This window comes from Artemia sp. Qi Xiang Cuo, chromosome 14, assembly GCF_049724085.1.
Source record: "Artemia sp. Qi Xiang Cuo chromosome 14, ASM4972408v1, whole genome shotgun sequence".
Lineage (NCBI taxonomy): Eukaryota > Metazoa > Arthropoda > Branchiopoda > Anostraca > Artemiidae > Artemia > Artemia sp. Qi Xiang Cuo.
Genome location: NC_142807.1, coordinates 38,411,371 through 38,435,170, shown reverse-complemented (window position 1 = coordinate 38,435,170; position 23,800 = coordinate 38,411,371). Strand labels below are relative to the sequence as shown.

Genomic DNA, 23,800 nt, shown 5'->3' with positions numbered 1-23,800 from the left:
CTCTGAGAGTTGGTACCATGAGAGCTTCGTCGTTTACATACATAGAAAATTGCTTATGCCTAGGTAATGTTAATATGTGGTTAACAGGAGTCTGTTGTTTTTATAAAAAAAAAAAAAAAAAAAAAAAAAAAAAAAAAAAAAAATGAAGTTTTTGCTGTCAGAGTTCTCTCTCTCTCTCTCTCTCTGTTTCTTATCTTATATGTATTCTACTTTATACTCTACTGTTATAGGTTTTATTCACGGTCTTCAAGAGAAACGACAAAAGAGAGGTTAAAGTTGCTCAACTTGCTGGATCAGTTGCAGAGCATAGTGCTTATCATCATGGTGAAGTTTCTTTAATGTCCACTATTATCAACTTGGCTCAAGATTTCATTGGTTCTAATAACATCAATTTGCTGATGCCCATTGGTCAGTTTGGCACTCGACTTCAAGGCGGCAAAGATGCTGCCAGCCCCAGATACATTTTCACTCAAATGAGGTATGTGGCTCATTATAGTATCTAATGTACCCACAAATTCAAAAGTTAAAAGCCTAATTTTACAACTTTGTCCTCGGGATGCATTTTTAGCTAGACAGAGAATATGTAATTGTTCCCTTTTTGATTTGACGAAATTTACAACCATTGATTAAATTTCCTATTTTTTTTTAATTATTATAATTTTTTTTATTATTATATATATTTTTTTTTTATAATTTGCTAGTTCAAATTATTTGCAAATAATTTTTCGTAATATCTATATTTTATAACAAGAGACATTTGTTGCCATATCAGGTGCACCTTGTTGCCACCTAGCCAAATCAGTTGAAAATTTATTCTTGAAAAAGACTACGTCGCTTCCTGTAAGGAAAACCTTGTTTCTGTCACTTCTTTTAAATAGTTCTTGTCGTCCTGGTTTGTATTCCTTTTTTTGTAGGTTGGATTCTTTCTTCATAACTTAATCCGCTCTATTTTTAGATTTTGAATATAATTTTCTCTTCGAACTGTTTTTGATGTACATTAGTTCAATGGGCTTGCTACCACACAAGAGGACAAATCTATTAGTTTGACAATTTATTAAATATAAACTGCAATGTCAGTGACATGGTGGTTCTAAAACAGATTAAAGTAAATAAACGTTGTTCTTTAGACTCACTAAATATGTTGATCTTTATGATTCTAACTCTAATATGCTTAAAATATACTATTCTAGAATTATTTATTTCGACTGCTGACCTCATATATATTGTTGATTTCCCATGGATTTATTTATTATTTATAATCCTTGGGATTTCCCAAGGATTTAATTATTTATTATAGGGCCTATTTATTTTTTTCGTGGTTTGTTTCTTTTGTTTTATAATTGCGATTCAATATAATTTTCTTCTGAATTCATCAGCAGATATAGACATTTTTTTCGTTTTATATGCGCATCAAGGGCGCGCCCATTACTTTTGTTCGAGGTGGGGTAGGGGTACAATAAAAAACTTAAAAAGACGCATCAAAAATTTTTGTTACAATGCATTTTTGTTACGTTTTTACGAGTTAGTCAAAAATTGGGTGGAAAGGGGTCAAAGCCTTTAATCCCCCCCCTGGATAAGGCGGTTATGCGCATGTTGGTATTTTACACGATGTTGAATTGAAAGGTGGACACAGAGTGTGTTCACAAAATTTCGTCAGACATTTTAATATCTTTAATATGAATCTTCATTGTGTACTTGATTTTTAATATTACTTTTTTAATAATGTATGATTAAATATAAATTTTCTTGCGTTTATTCTGGCCACTGATTTTAGTTTTTCCACTATTTTTGGTTATTTTTGTTTTAAATTTTATTTATTATCATATCAAATGTTTATATGCATCTGTAGCCTACTTTGCTAATCGTGTTAATAATGTTGATATATATATATTAAGATGAGAAAAAAAATTATATTAAATGTGTGATGTGGCGGAATTTTCCAAAATCGCTTCTGAGGTATTTTCCAAAAATTGCTTGGCAAGCTGTTCTCAAAGGGTGCCTCAGCTGGGTTGTGTAGATAAAGAGGGTCTAAGTATGACTAAGCATGCATTGCCCTGCAGTTTGTCCCTTTGATTGCAGCCCAGTAATCAATTCTTGGCAATTATCTCAGAAGTTTGAAAATGTCAGATACGACATTAAGGCGTAACAGCGGCGAACTGTAACTGGTTGACCATTCAAAACCAGGTTTGTCAAACACGCTCTTTAGTTTTAGTCATAATATGCTTGTAAGAACATTCTCACTTCAGCTGTTTTGAATTTCAGAAGCGTGCGTATTTTTAAAATTGCGTATAAGTTCATTTTATTTTTGTTCGAATAAAAGTATATATATGTGTATTATATGTACTAATAGGAACACATACTGTCTATGATAATAGTACAGCCTACAGTAACATAATCGGAATGTTCCTGCATTTATAGAACCTTTCGGAATGTTTCTGCAGATAATATATTAATAGAACCTTGAAGTATCGTAATCTACAATAAGTGAGATGTGCCTTTACCTTTACACGTTTGAACCTAAACTGAAATAAATATTTGATTCTCTTCTTTTTTGTTACAGCTCAGTAGCTAGGCTGCTATTCCCTGTAAATGATGAACCATTATTGAACTTTCTTCGTGATGACAATCAGAAGATTGAGCCTGAGTTCTATATGCCAATTATCCCAATGGCTTTGGTGAATGGTGCAGATGGTATTGGAACTGGCTGGAGTACGAAAATTCCCAACTACAATCCACGAGAACTTGCAGAAAATATTAAGAGAATGCTGGAGGGAAACGAGCCACTGCCCATGGTATGGATCAGTTTTTTCTCTTTTTCTTGCTAATAACTGGGAAATTTAACTTAACTAATAATGTAATTGTTTTCCTTCAAATTATTTATCAAAGTTGTACTTAAGCTAACAAATTTGTAAAATTTTAAGTTTATTTTTTGTGCTCAAAATACTTTAAAACTTCCTCCTTGCCGTTTTTGCGTGAAACTTTGCTGCTAAAACTGAAAATGTATCCATTAATGCTTGGGTTAGGTTTTGGCCGAAAATTCATTTCCATGAGAAATTTAACTTTTCAGAAAAATGATTTTATTTGAGGGTTCAAGACATGCTAAGTAAAAAATTGTGTTTAGCTTAGACATATATATCAAAACATGACCTTTCTTTAATACGTAATTCCTAAGAGCATATATATATATATAGATATATATATATATACATATACATATATATATATATATATATATATATATATATATATATATATATATATATATATATATATATATATATATATATATATATATATATATATATAATATATATATATATATATATATATATATCCCAGTTACTACTAAAATGTTGCGTAAGTGTTTTAGCTGAGAAACTTATGTCCATGATATTATGGGATTTATCAGATGATTTGACATATGGAAACCAATTTGCGATCTCTTGCAAGCTTTTGGTGATCAAACATAAGCTAGATATGTCTATTCAAAAGACGTTGTGTAGCATTAACTTTCAAACTGAAATTTTCTGTTCATGTCCTGTAACTCAATTTCTCCTTTTGTATCCAGTACCCTTAAACTCAATTTTCAGCCCATGCCCTTTAACTGCCCCTTAACGCTCGATAGTATGATATACTTCGTTGTCCCTTACCTTATTTGGTTCACTAGATACTTACAAATTCCCAATTTCCAAAGTACGTTTTAAATCTCCAAATTCGATAAAATCATGAATGTTGAAGATGTGCCTTCAAAATTCATTTTAAAATTGTATTTGCGTTATAGTTAAGGCCTTAGTAATTTACCTATGATGAAAATAAATATCTAATGAAGTTAATGCTGTTTTCGGGATTCTTTTTATTGGGGGGGGGGGGGCAAACTATCTATCTAGGGCCTGAATTCCTGGATCCAGACTCCGGAGTGGGGGATTTAACCTCGACAACGCCCCAGCTGGGTAATGCCCTTAATAAAATATTTTCATATCAGATGAACGAATAAACGGCCATACTTTGCAAAACATGAAAATATTGATTAAGATCATTAATGACACTGTCACTTACCACTGGCATTTACCTAAGAATCTACTTGGAACGAGGGAAGAACTAAAAAAAATAGGTAGGTTGTATGAATAATGTAAGAAATTAAGGCGCAAATCGTAGAAACGTTGAGGTATTTGGCAGGAAAGAGTAAAGCCATAAAGTAAAACGTAAGATGTAGCTTTCGCTTTTTTTTGTCGTATTTTGACTTAAAAACTTCCTTAGGTAAACGACTTTCTATTGTGAAATAACTTAATTACAAATTCGTGTCCTTGTAAAGATCTTTTGCTTCTTTGCATTTAAAACCAGTTTATTCCCGTAGCCTCGAGTTACTTTCATTGTAAATTACGGCTAAAAATATTTATTGTCAGATGAGAGAACTGCAAATTGTTTAGTTTGTTTGAACTGAACGTTTATCTTGAGTAGTTGGTGTCAATTGCTATTGTAAAAGTGGTATTTTTGATCTTTTAATGAGTGTATTTTCTCAATTTTTTCTCACTTTTTAGTTGAGACAGCTCAAAATTCAAATCGAAATATGTTTTTGTTGCTTATTTTTGCTATTTTTGTATCTGATTTATAAATGCAGCTTTTATTCGACTGTTAGGTTGGTTTAATCGATTCAGTATTGATGTTATGGATAAAACGTCGATATGGCTCATCCTAGATTGGTGTAGTTTGAGGCATTTTTCAGTTAAGTTCTTGTCTTGTTTTCATTGGGAATAAATTAATTCCACTTGTACAATTGAATGTTTTATGTATGTTGTAATTTGGTACCTAGCATGATTTGCTCACCAAAGTCAGGAAATAGGATAAAATTGAAAATTTTTTGCTGTAACCTTTTTTCGATGTAAAGTGAAAAGTGACATTAGGAGAATGCCCTTTATCTGGGAAAATTCAGTTAAAAAGTTTTTTTGACTTAGTCAATTTTTCAAAAATATTAAATCGTTCTTTTTGTCTAAAACGTTGTAATTTTTATGTCATCCCCCTGTGAATATGATTTTATTTTGATGTTTTGGCAAAGATTTTCTTACTCACCAGAAATGTGGTTTGAAATATAATCTTAAATTTAGAAATATTTTGAAATAGTGGCGTAATCAGAAAAGCCTAATGAACTTGTCACATCGCTGTTTCCAAAGTTCTGGTTGGAAGCTGAAGTTTGTAAACTCTTAAAAATTATCGGGGTTTAGGCCTAAGGGTTTACGGTCATAAGTTTCAAATTGATTAGGGGAAAAAAAATTGGCTCATTGACCCAGTTCCTAAAACTCGTTTTTTTTTATGTGTGTTTTTTTAGCAACCATGGTTTAAGAACTTCAGAGGCACTATTGTGTCTGTTGGTCATGGTCGATATGCTATCAGTGGAGAAGTTGCCATACTGGATGACAATAAAATCGAAATAACTGAATTGCCTATTCGTGTATGGACACAATCATACAAGGAATCAGTTCTTGAACCATTTCTAAACGGGACTGAAAAACAACCATCAGTAATTACGTAAGTATACTTTTTTGTCTTCTTTTTTTTCATTATTCCATTATCATTTCTTTTTTTCAGTATTTTATTATTCATAATACTCTTTCATATATTTTCATAATATCTTCTTATATTACTTATTTTTCACCCGGCGAATGTGCTGGGGTGGGGTATGGGGACACTGTATTTAGGCTTGTGCTTCCACCTTCCGAAATATCCAAATTTTACAATATTTTCCCTATAAGGTGTCTTTTGGGGGTTTGACGAGCCCCTCCCCTTCCCTGAAATTAATTCCTGTTTACTTTCCTACTAGAAACCATAGATTAACAAATTGTTATATGATATCGGTCCTACTCTCCCGAAAAACACCAGTTTATACTTTACTTACTTAATATTTACGTTGATTAATAGTCATGACTTATTTTCTATTTATACTTTTTTCTAAGAAAGAAATTGCATAGAAAGCTTAAGAAATTGCTTAGAAAGTATTATCATTTGTGCAGGGTTGTGGCTGAGAAATTTGTTCAACTTGAATTTTCTGAGGAAGTTTATCTAGAATTTTGTCATAAGTTTAGACTGTACAAACCCTTGTGCTGAGCTAAGACGAGATAAAAACCTGTCATTTATGAAATTGAATAAAAAGCTTGAATAATACATAATAAATACAAAATATGTTCTAGTTTTTTGTTTATTAGGTTGTTTATATATTTATTTCTGCATTTCCAGTAAATTTCTCAGCTAAACATTGCTGCTGAGCTCAAACAACCTGTTCCATTTGAGAATTTCTCAGAAAAATACTGGACTGAAAATAGCTTCAGTAAATTTGCCAATTAACAAGAAAGTGGTGCCTCAAACTGTATGTTCATTGAGCTCCATCAACTAGAGGTTCAATTTTGCTATGTTTATTCAATTACTGGTATTCTAATTTACTTTTGGAGTCGACCTTTCGCTCATTGCCTCTACCAATTGTCACCAAAACTCGTCACAATAAGGACAAACAACAAAAAAGAGCAACACCAAGAACACCACGCAATCCTTGCAACTTTTTCTATACCTTCTTTTTTTGCCTGTACTTTTTTTATACCTTCTCTTTCAAACTGAATACAAAGAGGAACAGTGTTTGACGCCCATGCTGAAATAGCAACATTAATCAGCTTAGATTTTATCTTAAAATGCTCCTTGCATGCCTCTCCTATAGATAGTGGTATATCATTACTAAAATAAGACATTTTTTACACTTCCGGTTGGGGCAAATATTCTTTACTAAGTTTTTACCCATTCCACAAAGTTATCATTTTCATTTCACGTGACTTTGCGTTAATTTAAAAACCTGCTACTGTTTGATTTATTACAGCTATGAATCCTGATACGGGGTTTAATTACAAACCGTCAGAACCTTGCTTCAGCTATATCGTTTCACTCCGTATCACAGGCGGCGCAACAGAGCTGCCTAAGTAAAGAATGATGTTGGCACAAGGTTTTGTTTGTTTGTTTGTTGTTGTTTTTTTTTTTTTTTTGGGGGGGGGGGTCTTAGACTAGGGCACTTCGTATCGAACAAGTTGTCGTAGAAACTTCATAAGGGATCATTTGATTGGAAATTGAAAGGGCTAGTGCCCTTTTTAATAATTGAAAATGGTCGGAGGGCAACTAACCCCCCTCCCACGCCCACCGTTTCCTCAAACACATCTAATACAAATTTTGAGATAGCCATTTTGTTCAACTTAGTTGAAAGGTCTGGAAATTATGTGTTCGAGGAAGACAACCCCCCCCCCCCCACAACCCTCAGGGCATAAGTTATGCCCTGGGGGCTTATAAGGTTTTTATAGAAAGCGCTGTTGCAGAATCTTCAAAAGGGGCTCATTCGATTGAAAACTGAGAAGCCTAGTCCCCTTTTTAATAGTCGAAAGTGACCCCCCCCCCCCACGCCCATTATTTCCCCAGTCACTTCCGATCAAAATTTTGATATAACCATTTTGTGCAACGTAGTTGAAATATCTGGAAATCTGTATTTGAAGATGACACCCACCCCCCCCCCCCCCACCACAGCCCTCAGGAAACGGTTGTAAGTTATACCCTAGGGGCATATAAGGTTTTTGTAGAAAGCTTTGTCGTAGAAACTTCAAAAAGGGCTCATTCGATTGGAAATTGAGAGGATTAGTTTCCTTTTTATTAGTTGAAAGTAATCGAAAGGCAAATGCCCTCCCTCCCTTACCCATCATATCCCCAAACACTTTCAATCAAAATTTTGAGGTAGCCATTTTGTTTAACGTTGTTGAAAGTTCCGAAAATTATGTGTTTGAGGATGACAAATCCCCTCAGCCCTCAGGGCAAGGGTTGTAAGTTATGCCCTGGGTCATATAAACTTCGAAGGGGGGTCATTGGATTGGTAATCATAATTTTTAGTGCCCTTTTTAAGAGTCAAAGTTATCGGAGGGCAGCTACCCCCCCCCCATACACATACGTCGTTTTGTCCCGAAATTCATCTAATAGTAATTTTGAGATATCCATTTTATTCAAAATAGTCTAAATATTATATAAAAAGTTTTTTGGGGTTGAAAAAAAAAACAGAGCCTAGGGGCTAGGGTTGTAAGTTATGCTTCGGGGGGATTTAAGATTTTTATGGAGTATAAACTTTAGAGGAGGCTCACTTGGTTGAAAATTGAAAGTTCTAGTTCCCTTTTAAGAGTCGAAAGTGGTGGAGGGCAGGTACCCCCCCCCCGGACTGCTCCTATTCATCAAACGAATCTGATTAGGATTGTGAGATAGCGATTTTGCTCAAAATAGTTCAAAGAACATAACATTGTCTCTAAGGTTGACACAGCCTCCCATTGCCCTGGGGATAGGGTTGTATTTCATGCCCTGGGGGTATATAAGGTTTCTATGGAATGGGTGGTCGTATAAACTTCAGATGGGGCTCATATGATTTGAAATGGGAAGTTCTAGTGCCATTTTTAAGAGTCAAAAGTAATTTGAGAGCAACCACCCCCATCCTCCCCCCACGCTCATCATTTCCCCAAAGACATCCATTCAAAATTTGGAGATAACAGTTTTGCTCATTGTAGTTGAAGGGCTTGAAAATTATGTCTTTGAGGAAGACACCCCCGCCCCCACAGCTCTTAGGGAAAAGGTTTTAAGTTATTTCCCAGGGGTATATAAGGTTTTTATAGAAAGGGTGGTTGTATATACTCATTGGATGACTTACATAACAGTCAAAATCAAAACGAGCAGCATTTTAAGGAATAAATACGAGCAAATGTATATTCAACTGACAATGCACATCCATTTGTATTTTTCCAGTAAATTGCAAATTATGCTCTGGCCTTGGGAAGGCACAGGGGTTTTGAACCCTACTCATGTTAATTTCTGCTCGTTTTTATTTTGACTCGGTTATTTATTGTAATTTCTGTTCGTTTTGGGTTTCATTTATATCGATGCTGATTTGTGGTAGTTTTACGCTTGGTAGATTATTTGATTTTATTTTTGCTCGTTTTTGGTTTAATGGAGTTCTTTACTTTTGTTTGAAAAATGTATTTTGTGGAAAAAGTTTTTTTAATTAATTCCAAACAATCACGCTATTTTTTGTTGATAGATATTCAGGTGACGTAATTCTACCTGACAGCAAAGATATCATTTCATGGTAATATTTAGTCTCGCTGGATACCAGATCCGATTGGGTTTCAAATGAAATTACGCCAGCATTAACTTCTTTTTTTCCATTTTTTTCAACGCGAGTGACTTGATTATAACAGAGTGAACATGGTCCCTTGACACTTGACCCTACAAATCAATCGACTTTAATATGTTTTGCGATTCGTTGTTAATTTCAGGAATTTTCTAATAATTACCTAGAAATGACTCAAGGAGTGTATTCGTTGTAGAATATTGTGTAATACTTGATGATCAGATTCGTCAAATGAATCTTTATCATACGCGTACACTTGCTCTTTGTTATCCTTAACTAGTTCTAAAATCAAAATAATTTCACCTAAAAATACATTTCGTCTCTACCTATGTAATTGCCGATCCGCGGTTAAAGCACGGCGAACACCACAACCAGCCAGCAGGAACAGACAATAACAAGTGGCTGTTCGCTAGAATCTTAATATTAAAGGCTATAATTAATAAACTTGACTGATCCGGTTATCCACTTATTAGCAAACCCCTCTCACGCACAAAAAAAAAAGTTTCCTTGTATTAAAAATTAAACCCCGCAGGTTTTCTAAATTCTTTCGTATCACAGGAAGTAAGCGGCACCAACTATAGGATGCTACGAGCTATATATAAATGTGTTAATTGGGATAGCAGACATAATTATTGGAGTTTGATCTGTTTTTAAGACAATACAATAAAAAAAAGTTATGGATAGTCAGGGAACAAAAGTACTCATATCATTTGTCACCAAAGATCTTAGGCCTCTGAAATTACTTCATTGACCTTGAGGATAAGTGAAAATCTCAATGACCAACAGACTGTTGAAAATTAAAAAGAAGCTGAACCTGAGTGTTTCAAAGTGGCTCACGTAGGATTAGAAAACGTATGCCTCCCTTTCCACGCCGGAAAGATAAAAGGTATTGTAGCCTTAATATTTTTATTTTTCCTTGTGTTTCTTTTGATGCCCTGTATTCCCTCATTTCATTGAGTCAAGCCAATGTTCACCAGTAAGGTAGGTGTGTCTATCTTGGGGCCGGTTTTAATTTATAGACTTACAAAATTCCTGTAGTCTTTATACTGGTAAATTAATTTGTATAAATGCATCTTCTATATAAACAAAATCGAATGTGTGTCTTTGTGTGTTACTACACTACTTATTAGATCTCCAAGAAACTTTAAGAAGTTGTTGTGTACACTCTTATGTTTTAGGTGTATTTTTTTAGGTATATATATATATATATATATATATATATATATATATATATATATATATATATATATATATATATATATATATTTTCAGAGATTACAAAGAATACCATACGGACACCACTGTGCGATTTGTTGTTTCAATGACTTCTGACAACTTTGCTAAGGCCCGTGCTGAAGGATTTCACAAGTTCTTCAAACTGCAGTCAACTATCTCGCTGAACAACATGGTCGCTTTTGATTCAAAAGGTGTTTTAAGAAGGTTTGAAACTGTGGAAGAAATACTGAAAGAATTTTACGAACTGAGACTGTCGTTCTATGCTAAGAGAAAAGCATATCTTGAAGGAATCCTACAGGTAATTGTTGACATTATAGTGTTGCTGATTTGAATATAAATCCTAAGCTCTGGAAGCAAATTCCACCTTGAATCTCTTTTTTATTTGATTAAAGCCAAATTGAATCTCTTTATGTCAAACGCCATAAAAGTTGTGCAAGACATCTGATTATTTCCTTTGAAATTATACTCTAGAGTAGCGGGGTGTGGCTACCGTGAAGAAAATGAATTTTTTACGATTCCCTTAGTATTTAAAACAGAGAAAAGATAAGCATGTATGCATTTCTTTAACAGGGATACAATTATGCTTGTGAAGACAACTTATTATAGTAGCAATCCGTGTGATGACAACACAGTTGTCCAACTTTCTTCTCCTCCACTCCACCCTTTTCAGAGCCTCCCATCCTCTTTACTCCCTCCCATGTCTCTCTGCCTCATGGTTTTGCTTTTGTGGCTTACACAGGTTTTACAATTATTTCCTTGATTTCCCAAGTAAGTATAAAGCCTTAAGTGCACTTATATTCCAAAAACTCATTTACCATAAAATTAGTACATGTTGTTGTGTTCTTTTTTTTATTCCGTTCTTTTACTTATATATCTTTCTCTGTTTCTAACTTATCAAAAATCCGTCCCGTTGTTTGTTACTTAGGGAATTCTTGCCCAAAACTGCTGACTTTTCAACCAGGCTTAATTTTTTTTTTGCCAATATGCTTAGTTGTTTTCGTACCTCTTTCCTCTGAAACCTAACCCGGTACTTCACTTATTATTTGCCTAATGTTATCACATTCATCCTCTACTTTATCAAATTATAAATTATTCAATTGTATATCAAAATCTTTTTTAAGTATTCCTCTCGAACTACCTAATAAGTAGCTATCTTTCCCAAATTTCTTCTATAATACTGCTAGGTGATCCTTTTTTAGTTCTCTTATCAGTAATATTACTCCTATATACTCTAGTGTCTTCTATTGATCCTATCAGTCTTTGGTAAATTATATGCGGAAAATTTTTTTAATTTGCAACATATTTTTACAATTAAGATTAACCGAAATTATAGTTACCATTCCTAAATCAGCTTCAAATTGCGATTCTTCCTCACTTGACATTTTTTTTTTTTTTGCATTTTTAAATTCTCGGCTACTATGGGCTTGATCGTTTTATCTTTACTGGTTACCCCTAAGTGGCAAAATATTATTTGCGTCTAAAACATTGTGGTAGTATCTTAACATTACTATAATTCTTCCCTACACAAATTGGCCAAAGCTTGGATATCGTCAATTCTTATTTGTACCAACATAAGCATCTAAGTCGCATACTACAAAATTATATTTCTATCAGGTATCTTTTCTATTTATTTCTGGAACTGGTTGTAGCTTCCATATAAGTTACTACCAGCGTCGTCATTCGGTTCTACATTGGTATATACTATTTTAATAATGCAACGACATTATTAAATAAAACTACGATCCTATGAGGTGTACGTTTTACTTTCAGTGCCGTCAATCCACAAATTTAGAAGGGGGGATGTATTTATCAAAATCTAGGGGGGGCGAATTTGTTGTGTTTTTTTAATTTTGAAATGGATATATAAAATAGGTGTTTTTCAATGAATAGGTATTTTCAACGTGTGGGAAAAATCTAGGAGGACAGGCTTCCATGCGACAAGAATCTGTGAGCAATATTAGATTCAAACTCCTTCTTAAAATGGTATCTGAACCTATAAAATCCACCAAAGAGAAATAGTGTAGTGTTCACACTGCTTTGATGGAACAGATAACATTCAAAGCGTATCTATGTAATAAAATCATGCATGTAGAAACAGCAAGGTAAAGCCAGTATTAATGTTTATTCCAGGCTAAGAAACTGTTTTTACAGACTGGTTGACGGTTTTTCCAGCTTATCTAAACTTACCGTCAGACGTTTGTTGAATTCATATATGAAATCTTTTCATGTTTTCATATTTAGACTTATGATAAGTATTATTATATTTAAAAATGTATGTTCGCTAAAATCAGTTGGTGTTGCTGTACTTCAGACTTCTTTTTCTTTTCTTTTTGTTAGGCTGAAGCTGCGAAATTGTCTAATCAGGCTCGATTCATAGTTGAAAAATGCGACGGAAAGATAACCGTTGAAAATAAGAAGAAAGATGCACTAATAGATGAATTGAAGAAAAAGGGGTATGATTCTGATCCTGTTTTGGCATGGAAGATTTCACAGAATAAAGAAGCTGCTCTGGTAATCTCTCTCTCTCTCTCTCTCTCTCTCTCTCTCTCTCTCTCTCTCTCTCTCTCTCTCTCTCTCTCTCTCTCTCTCTCTCTCTCTCTCTCTCTCTCTCTCTCTTTTTCTCTCTTTCTCTCTCTCTCACTCACTCAACAATAATTTTTCGCTGTGAGTTTTTGAATGCGTATGTTTAATCTGGTGTTTAGACACTTCATTTATCCTGTAAAATCTCCTTTGTCGACACCTTGACATTTTACATTCTAAATATACAATTTTACAAACAGGAAAACAACTGAAAAATTAATACATTTGTCAATTCCTTGGAACTTTTTTTTCCAAGTTTAGGCCTTTAGATTGGTCTGATTCTTTCTCTTAGAACTGTAGGAGATGGTCTCGAAGATGATAAAATTCTTGAGTTGAAATTTACCCAATAGCCGCACAGTCCTAAAATAAAAAAAAAAGAAGGAGAAAAAAAAATTATTTTTTTAATATATTTATTTTTCCATTGATTCATAGGAAGAAGCAGCGGAGGCTGAAGAAAGTGGTGAACCTGAATTTGGTGATGGTATAGTTGACAGAGTTGCATCGCTTGGTGATAAGCCTGACTATGATTACATCCTTAGAATGCCGATGTGGTCATTGACAAAAGAAGCAAAGGACGAACTCCTGAAAAGAAGAGATGAAAAGACGACAGGAGCTTGAGATTCTACGAGGAAAGACAGCCGGGGATTTGTGGAGAGAAGACCTGGACCTATTCCTCAAAGAGGTTTATAATAAGACTTTATGTAGATTAATTTTTAAAAAAATCCGAAAAAAAGAAGTTTTTCAAAGAAAAGTAAAGGCCATTTTAAACTTAAGATTAGCATAAATAAAAACTTATTATAATTCAAACTCAAAACGACCAGAAATTCCTATAAAAGAATAAATGGAACCCAAAATGAATAGAAATTAAATAAACAATTTCCGGGGTTCATTTTGATTTTCAATATTGTAATAAGTACAGAAAAAAAAATATTTGTAATATAATTCGTCGTCAGTGAAGCGCCAATGACGCAGTAGGCTTTACACTTTTACAGTTAGGAAAGGGAGCAGTAGCCAAATTAAACTAATAAAATTAAACTGAATATTTGATATATAATGAAATTAATTACTAAAAGCCCATCAGTTCAAAATTTTATTTTGCTGTAATCTTTATTTTAAATGTTGTAATAACTACAAAAGAGAATATTTGTAATAAATAGGTTCTCAGTAAAGCGTCAATGACGCTTTAGTTTTTAGACATTTACAGTTTGGGAAGGAGGCAGTAGCCAAACTCTTGTAGTGATTTTTAACATCAAAGTTTTATCAAAGTAACAATAAACAACTTGCATAACTTACAGCTTTTCTCCCGTAAATAAAAGTTGCCCTGTCAATCATTAAATCAAACTATCGAAGGAACAATAAGCAACTTGTATAACTTACAATCCTTAGTTCTGGATCTTCGGGGGGGGGGATTTCAACCCCGGAGGCATAGTTATTTAGCCTTTGGACTATTTTGAACAAAACGGCTGTATCAAAATTTTGACCGGATGCATTTGAGTAAAAGGGGAGGGATTGGTTGCCCTTTGATCACTTTTGACTCTTGTAAGGAGAACTAGAATGTTCAATCACCTCTAAAGTGAATATGACCACTCCTTCCAAAAAAGAAACTTATATGTTAACAATGGAAAATATGCTTAACTTCTAACCATTGCATCGGGGGAAAACGGGAGACGAGAGGGGAGCTGGTTACCCTCTGATCCCCTTCGACTCTTAAAAAGAGCAAAAGAAATTTTGATTTTCAATCGAAACTCGTAAAAGAAATTTCTCCTATTCCAAAGTTTATACGACCATCCCTTCCATAAAAACCTTATATGTCCCCTGGGCATAACTTACAACCCTTTCCCCCGAGGTCTGGGGGGTGTCAACCCTGGAGGCATTCTTATATAATTTTTGGATTATTTTGAACAAAATGGCTATCTAAAAATTTTGCTCTGATGTATTTTCGGGAAAATATGGCGTATTGGGGGGGGGGGGGCTAGGAGCCCTCCGATCGCGTTTGGTCTTTAAAAAAGGAACTAAGACTTGTAATTATTTTATCATTTGAGCCCCCACCGAAGCTTATACTACCACCCCTTCCATAAGAAGTCTTAATTGCCCCCGGGGCATAACTTATAACACCTGCCCCTGGGCTTTGGGGGGATTGTGTCGACCCTGGAGTTTTGTTATCTGAGTTTTGAAACTCTTTTAAATAAAATAGCATCTCAAAATTTTTATCATGTGCATTTGGGGGAAAAGGGCGTGGGGGGGAGCTAGTTGCCCTATGATCACTTTTGACTCTAAGAAAGGGAACTAGAACTTTCAATTTCCAATCAAATAAGCCGCCTACAAAGTTTTTACGAGCATCCCTTCCACAAAACCTTATATGTCCCTGGGACATAACTTACAACACCTGTCTCTGGGCTCTGGGGGGGTTGTCTCGACCCCGTAGTTTTTGTTATCTGATCTTCGATCTTTTTTAACAAAATGGCTATCTCAAAATTTTATCGGATATGTTTGGAGAGAAAAGGCCTTGGGGGTATAGTTGCCCTCTGATCACTTTTGAATCTTCGAAAGGGCACTAGAATTTCCGATTTCCAATCAAATGAGCCCCCTCCGAATTTTATGCGGCCATCCCTTCTAATTATAATTTAATACTTAAGAATTTGGACATGGATAGTAATTGGAAACTTGTGTGTAAGTGTGAGCAATTTTTATCATTTGTAAATCCAACTTATGAACATATTATAACAGGTGATTTGGCAATAATAAAACAAATGGAACTACAGAGTATAATGAAAATGGGGGTTAAATTCCGTCTCTCTAATCATCTAAAACCCTTTAATGTGCTTAGTGGGTTAAATAATGATTTAGATCTATTTATTGGTAAGTGGTGCAAAAAAGAGAAATTTAATAAAAATAGTTTTCAGAATTGGAAAAATTTAATTATTAATAGGGTTAGAAATAAGATATATAATAATGCAAATAATCGTAATAATGAGGTAATTTTCTATAATGCTATGATAAAACAAGTGATTGCTATTATAAAGAATGACTTTGTAATTGTACCAATTGATAACGCTAATAATAATTTTGCAATAATTTGTCAGAAGCTATATTGTGCTTTTTATCAAAGGAGTTAAGTACAACGAATACATACGAAAAGGTTCAAGATAGTAATAATAGTTTAATGAAAATAATGGAAGATATACTCTTTAAAAAAAATTTAATATCAAGGTTGATGATAATGATGAAAATTTCACATTTTTACGGACGTACATTGAACGTCCAAATTTAAAAATAATTCCCAGATACCATACTTTATTGCTGGCGCAGCCCATTTCCCCATAAGAATTTTGGTGACTGACCCAACGTGTAGTTCAGGAAAAATTAAAAATAAATTTAAGGCATATTGCTCGGGAATTACAAAAATTTATAATTTTAATCCAAATTGAAGCGTTAATAATTCATTGCAAATAATAGATTCTCTGGCTTTAGTTTCAGCAAAAAGAGTGGACTCGTTTGATTTCACCACATTATATACAAATCTACCAATTAATTTAGTACTTGTAAATTTAAAAAAGATTATCAAGAAGGCTTTCCTTTTGTCTAATTTGGTTTTTCTAAAAATTGATACTTACAATAAGAAGGCTAGATGGACTAATTTCTTTAATAGTACAACTAGTTCAAGATGTTAAAGCTTAGATATGATTTACGATTTACTAGAATTTATTCTATTCAATACTTTTATAAAAATAAAAGGTAATCTTTGTAAGTAAAGTATTGGAATTCCTATCGGTGGTAATGCTAGGCCATTCATAGCAGACCTGTTTTTAAGCCATTTAGAATATCAATTTATGATTGATAAAAAGAACCCAAGTAATATAAAATATTTGCTTTCAAATAATAAAAGATATTTAGATGACCTTCTGGTGATAAAATGTGCATAGATTTTAGATATTTCGAATAAGATATACCCACCAGAGTCAAATCTGGAACCCAGCAATGGGAAAGGCAATTATGTCTATTTTCTAGATTTAGATACTAATATTTCACCTAATAATACATTCGTTTTTAAAATATATAATAAAACAGATGATTTTAATTTTGAAGTGGTTAATTTCCCATTCCTGAAAAGTAATATACATACAAATATAACATATTCATCGCATTATTCCCAACTGCGAGAAATCGTACTAATTACATTGATTTTAAAACTAGAAGTCAAATACTTAGCCATAAATTAATCGTACGAGGTTTTTCCGCCAATAAACTTGCTTGGCAATTTAAAAAACTGAGTTTTCAATATAATGAACTTTTAAATAAGTATAATAAAAATTATCAAGATGCTTTGAATGATATTTAGATGTAACTAGTTGGAGGTATTTTTTCTCTTCCCTATAATTTTTTTCATTTAGAGTTTGCTTCAACACAAGCAGGTGCCGTGTTACAGTGGATAGGAGGAGATTAGTTCTTAGATTTTTAATTTGAAAGTGATTGGTATCTGTTGGCAGTTGTTGTTATGTAATCATGTGTGGTATACTTGCCAAACTGTCGCTCTTTTAGATTTGGATAGTTATTACTTTGAATCACTTCTAGGTGAATAGTGGTGAATGAAGCTTTGAAAATTTTTGGGGGGTATTTTATATTTTTGGGCATTGTATTTTTTGTAGATAGTCCATAGGTGATACTGCATAAAGGTATGCCATATGATTCTATGTTAGGCGCACTCATTAGCCCGGGTCAGAAAGCTTAAGTACCAAAACCCGTATGGCAATTGAGTATTTCTCTCAAGAGTTCTGATATGTGGTGATTACTTGGGGAATATTAAATTTTGGCTTGGCTTGGTGTTGGGACAATGATTTATATTTATTAATGCTGAATTTGCTCTATTTTGGACATGATTTTTGGGACTTATTGGTTTGGATTTACTGTTTTGTCCTAGGTGATTGGATGGATGACCAGTTTTTTTTTTTTTTTTTTTTTTTTTTTTTTTTGACCAAGTAATTGCCTTTAATACACTATAAATATATATAGCCTAGCTTTCTTTTTCCGATGATATAAGATTAAGTCTCTTTTCATGACTGAACTCTTGTTTATCCTTCACAGTGCTATAGAAATTGGCTCCTTCGCGTGAAGTTCTAAAGCTAGGTAGCAGTGGAATTTTGCTCAATCTTATCGAGCAATTTATGATAACCAACTGTAAATAAGGGCGATTTGGGCTAATAGTAATTGAGTAAATTCTAGAAGAAGGAATTTTAATAACAATATAGGTCTTTATACATAAAATAAATTATTTTTATGGTGATACCCTGAAAAGAAATAGTAAAGAGAGGTTCTCATGACTGGGCTACCTAATAAAACTTGACTTTTGCTCTGCTTTAATAGTTATAAGGACCTATTAGTTATAAGAGAATTATTTGATGACAAGAAAATACAAAATGGAAACTTGAGAGTAAGCCTAAATACTTGTGCAGTAATCTCTAAAACACAAAATAAAATATTTTCCAAAATAATATTGAAAAGGTTTAAAAAAAAAATTGAATCACCACCTAACATCCTATTTCATATAATATAAAAGAGAAAAAGATCATAAACCATACAAAACAGAACAGAGTTTTTTTGCAGTCTGCACAAAGTCGGCCTATCAGCCCCTTGAAGAATATTATAAGCGTGTTCTCTCATAAAGAAGGGAGAATACGGCAGGTTGAAAATTCAGGCCGTGTATATATCGTAATTTGTAATGACAATAACCAGCAAATTTTTCAAATAGTTGTAACGAGTTTAAATGTGTACAACAGGTAGATGACCACACTGAACAACAATAAATCAAATATGAGTAAACAAAAGAGAAATATATTAATCTAAGCATATGAAATAAAAAAAAATCAATTTTCTAAGAATATCCACATTTCGAAAGGTTTTGGATGGTATACGCGGCACATATTTGGAAAAATTAGTCTCACCTACTAATATCCCCGTATATTTTACAGAGGCTACACGTTCAGTACTGAAAGATCCAGGACTAAACTCTTATAACCAAGGGTAGGAATTTAAAAACCTAGTAAATATTATCTAAGGAGATTTCTTATAATTTAGCTTGAGATGATTAGCCTTTACCCACTTTTCTGTCCTCGTTGTGCTATTCCTTATCAGACCTAATGATTCATTTTCTACTATTTTTGCCACCGCAAGACATGTGTCATCCACAAATATAGTTAGGACTTGGTTAGGGTGCTGCTGTATTTGGGCACTGCCAACTTCAGTACAGAACCTACCAAGTGCGAAGTAAAGATCTCTAATATATAATTCAAACTATATTGGTCCCAAGGGTGACCCCTTTGGAACTTGCATGCTCCTCCCTATGATCCATTGGTGGACCTTGTCTTTGCCCGCCTAAATCACAAAAGAGGACTTGCCCTTTCTGATAAAAAGGAAAGAAGGCAGAGGAATGACGGTGACTAAGCGCGGTGCTGAAAATTGGCGCTTCAAAAAATTGTAAAAGATAGAAGATATGGTGTATGTTTTTCAGGCTAGTTGTGTAAAGACACTGTTAGGAATTCGTTCGAGTTATTATTGAATTATAACTATTCAAATAATTTATATGTTGGAATTCCCGATTCCTCCATTAAACATGTATATTATGGCAACAAACGAAAGCACCACTTTTAAGATATTGTAGAAACACTCTTTCTCTTGGACGAAAGTGATAAATCTTATCTCCTTTTTGAAGCAAGTTTTTCGTCTCGTGTTGTCTTGATGTAACAACTTTGAAGCTTTTTGGGGTAGTCCCGAATCTCTTGTTGAATTATCCAGCTCATGCTTGTCAAATCGCTTACGAACGGAATCGTCTTCAATTTTTAAAACCTTGCAGTTTGGGTAACTTCAATTTTCACCAGATTGGTATTCCTATGTCTCCAAAGAGGGCACTTTTTTGAAAAAGGGTCTCGGGATAGCAACTGAATGAGTCACCGGATTTATTGTTGATGATAAACTAAATATAGAAAATGGACAATTTGTCCTGGTGCTAATTGTTTTAGATTTGAAAGTTTATTTAAAAACACTTTTCGATTATAATGGGCTGTGGTTTGCTCTTTACTAGGTTGCAGCTGTTGTTGCAACTGATGAAGTACAAGATGGATTGGGGATAAGCCTAAACATTGTGGCGACAAGTTTTACTGCATCACTATTTAAGTTATGAATTCCAGCTTTTTCTACCATTATTTTCATCAATTAGTTTAATAAAAATACATTCTTATTCATCAGTTGGACAAATGTGAAGCTAAACAGATAGAAAATGAAAGCACAATTTCAGTTGGAAAGAAAGGTGGCGGTTTCAAGAAGGAGAAAGCGAAGAAGGAAACAGTGCCAAGTAAATTTGGTGAGCGAGTAGAGCCAGTTATTGATGACGAAATGAAGAAGAAAGTCGAAAGAGCTGTGAATGCCCTATTGAATAAGGGATCCAAAAAAGCGAAAGCACTGGCCAAAGCTGAAGCGGCTGAGAAAGATAACCTGGACGTGTTGGTTGATGGAGATTCGTCGTTGGTCGAGCGTATAGGTAGGATTTAGCAGTATTTCTTACTAGTTTTGGTCTTAATTTTTCAGGAAATAAACACATGCACAGGCCTTTAGGCCCATCCCCCCAATGTCCCAATCTCTTAACTTGTTTAAAATTTTACTAATATTTTCTGTATAATCCTCCAATTGATTATAGTTTGTTTTGTTTTTTTTACAAATTCGCTCCATCCCTATCTAGAAATATACATCTGCTAAAATAGATTCGCGTGTACATGCTTATATAGAAACAAAGGCGATAAAGATTTTTATCTTTAATTAAGGGTGAATAACGTAGCCCTGTGGCAAAAGAAAGAAAACTTGTTCCATTTATTTTTAATTCTTTTTTTAATGTTTTTCTAAGAAGAAGAATAAAATTTTAAGACTGTTGAGTTCGAGTCTGGAATGAAAAAGTTTTCAATTATAAAAGAAATAGAATTGACAATTTATTTCTCATAAATCAAAGGAAAAAAAGAATTTGCTGGAATATATAGAATAACCGAGAGAGAAAACGAGAAGAAAGTACATATGAAAATAGAGTCAGTGTAACTAAAAGGGGTGAAAGCTACTGCAGACAAGATGGTGATGAATCTGATTAGTCCAACCTTGAAACTTTTTTCTTTTGTTTCAAGCTGCAGTTTTTTTTTAATTTTTTGTTATTTTGTCTTCCACAGCTGCTTTGATTCGTATCTATTCGAACTGATTTAATTTTACTTTTTTTTTCTCTTTCTCGTGGTTCTCGTTGGTTAGTTGGAAGTTATGAGTTAGGATAAACTCTTGGATCAAAGAAGGTTTCAATTATGTTTCATAAAATATTTGCACACATTTGCTGTAGTTGAACGATCTAACTATTTGCACTAGTTTAAAAACTATAAGTTTTTTCCTAGGTTACAGAAGTATAAAAGAGAGTTTTTGGTGCCAGCTGAAGATGTCGCGTGGAAATTAGTTTCGACTGCACGTAATAGGTCAAAGTGGGTAGTAGAAGAATAGGAAATATAATAGATGAAAAGAAAAGAAAAAAAAAGCAGAGAAAAACGAGGGCTGTGTCAGCTAGTGGAACAACATGAAGAGAAAATAAGCAAATATTTCACACAAGGACCTCAGCCAAATCATCTTCAGTGCAAAAAAAAAAAAAAAAAAAAATCCAACCTTTGAAATAGACTACACGAGAAACAAATAGACGCTAAATAAAATTAAGCCAGAATAAATGAAAGACACATTCACCCATTGGATTACGCAAAAATTATTTGCTTAGCAATAGACTTAGCTTCCCTAAAGAATCGACTCTTATTAAAGATGTGGACAGGTCGTTTTACCTTAAACTGACTTGAAATTAAGTTATTATAAATTGGGCTTATGTAAATATCTCCAGTGTCTCTTTATAGCAAAATTCCTATTTATATACCTTTTAATCTCAAATGCCTCTTTAAAAGACTGTGGTAGATCGTTTACATTTGATATCAAAATTGCTTTCTGAACAAGAACAAAATAGTCCGGATTTCCGAAAACATGCAGAAATCAAATGCGGATTTTCGGGCGAAAGCAGAATCTAAATTGTCATTTTTATTTTCACATCTCAGGGATTTATCTATTGAAACCTTGTGTTCATGCAGTCGTTTCCCCAACTGTTGATGGGTCCTCCCAATATATTTTTAATAAGAGTCGATTCTTTAGGGAAGCTAAGTAAATTGCTAAGCAATAAAATAAAAGCTCAAAATAGGGATAAAATCCTTTTTAATAGACAGTGTAATCATCGAAAACTTTTATATTTAGTGTTTTCGGTGTCGTTTCCTCGTTATTCGTCTCGTCATAAGGGTTGTGATTTTCACCTGCTATTAAGTAAGAAAAACTAATTTCCTTTTATTTATTTCCAAAGCTCCTAAAATGCTTGTGCATATTCTTTGGGAATCTTTGGACATCTAGTTGGACTAAAACGCCAACTGTTTGTTTTTTTAATTTTATTAAATCAATCTTCTATTATGAGAATATTTTTCAGGGGGTAGCATGAAAAAATCCAAGGCTAAAGCATCCAAAAAAGATGGATTGAAACAGGCCACCCTGAATTTCAAAAAAGTAGCTTCTCCAAAGAAAGGAAAGAAAAAAGGCAGAGACAGTGATAGCGATGATGATGACGATATTAACTTTGTGGAGCTGGAAGAGGACATATCGCCGGTTCGTGAAAAAACTTCAAGACGAGCAGCAGCTGTAAAAGCGAAGTACGCCGAAGATTCTGATGTAGAAGAGTCTGACACTGAAGAAATCTTCCATGACAATGACATCGATGCCGATAGTTATAAACCCAAAACGTAAATATTGCTCCTTGTTTTTTTTTTTTTTTTTTTTTTTTTTAGTTAATCATTAGGAACGTGGGGAAAAGCAAAAGGTTCCGAGTTGCGTCAAGCTAGGTGTGTTCGAGGTGACGATGACAAATTTAGTTAATTACGGTGCAGAATTATATGAATATTCTAAGGAAAAGAGAAGGGAATCTGCTTGTCCTCTTTCCAGATCGTTTTAAATTAAATGGGTTAATTATGGGTAAAAATGTTAGAGATAGGTTGCAAGATGCTATGCTTCAAAAATAAAATTGTCCGCCCACTCAGTGATCATAAAATAGCGATTCGGGTGGATTTGTCGTATCCTTAGGGGGACAAAAATATATCCTTACTGTCTCTCGTGCAGACAGTAAGGCAAAACAAGGAGGGCCAATCAAGCTTGGATGATGTTACAGCACCTGACGCCAATCCTTTGAGAATGTTCTTATAGATGGCCAAAAGGCCTTAACAGGACTGAAAGAAGAAAGCTAATTTGCTAGTTAATTGACCTCGTTGCGTTTAATCCTGTGCTGAGCATTTAGTCGCTATTTTATTTGTATTTTATTGCAAGTTCTTTTGCTTATAGTTAGAATCCGGATGTCTAAATATTGGGCCTTGATTCAAAGTGATATGTTTTTTTTTTTTTTTTTTTTTCTATTTATAGCAACTTTAAGTATAACATGCGACAATTACACACACAAGAAAAAGCAAATCACGTGTATAATTCTTTGATTAATTATGCAACCGTGAATTGCCGTATGTTTTAACAGAAAATAGCCCCATTTGTTAATTTTTATGTATTAAAATTATCACTTGTACATGTTTCGAATTTTTCATGCTTATTGTCGATGACTGACTAATGGGGGACTGTAATTGCCCTTTTCATAGTTCTCTGAAATAGGAGAATAGCGTTGTTTGCGTATAGGTTGATCTTCCCTGTCTTACAATTACAATCATATCA

At 33.7% G+C, this 23,800-nt stretch overlaps 1 protein-coding gene across 1 annotated transcript in view; it reads left to right on the top strand.

Moving 5' to 3' along the window:
- The window catches only part of LOC148944441 (DNA topoisomerase 2-alpha-like), a 78,777-nt gene that overhangs the window by 43,415 nt on the left and 11,562 nt on the right, over positions 1–23,800 (top strand). The window contains 9 exon segments of the mRNA XM_089100285.1: positions 231–478; positions 2,561–2,792; positions 5,324–5,523; positions 10,457–10,718; positions 12,758–12,931; positions 13,433–13,603; positions 13,605–13,682; positions 20,240–20,531; positions 22,524–22,833. Of these exon segments, the coding sequence (XP_088956411.1) occupies positions 231–478; positions 2,561–2,792; positions 5,324–5,523; positions 10,457–10,718; positions 12,758–12,931; positions 13,433–13,603; positions 13,605–13,682; positions 20,240–20,531; positions 22,524–22,833 (1,967 nt within the window).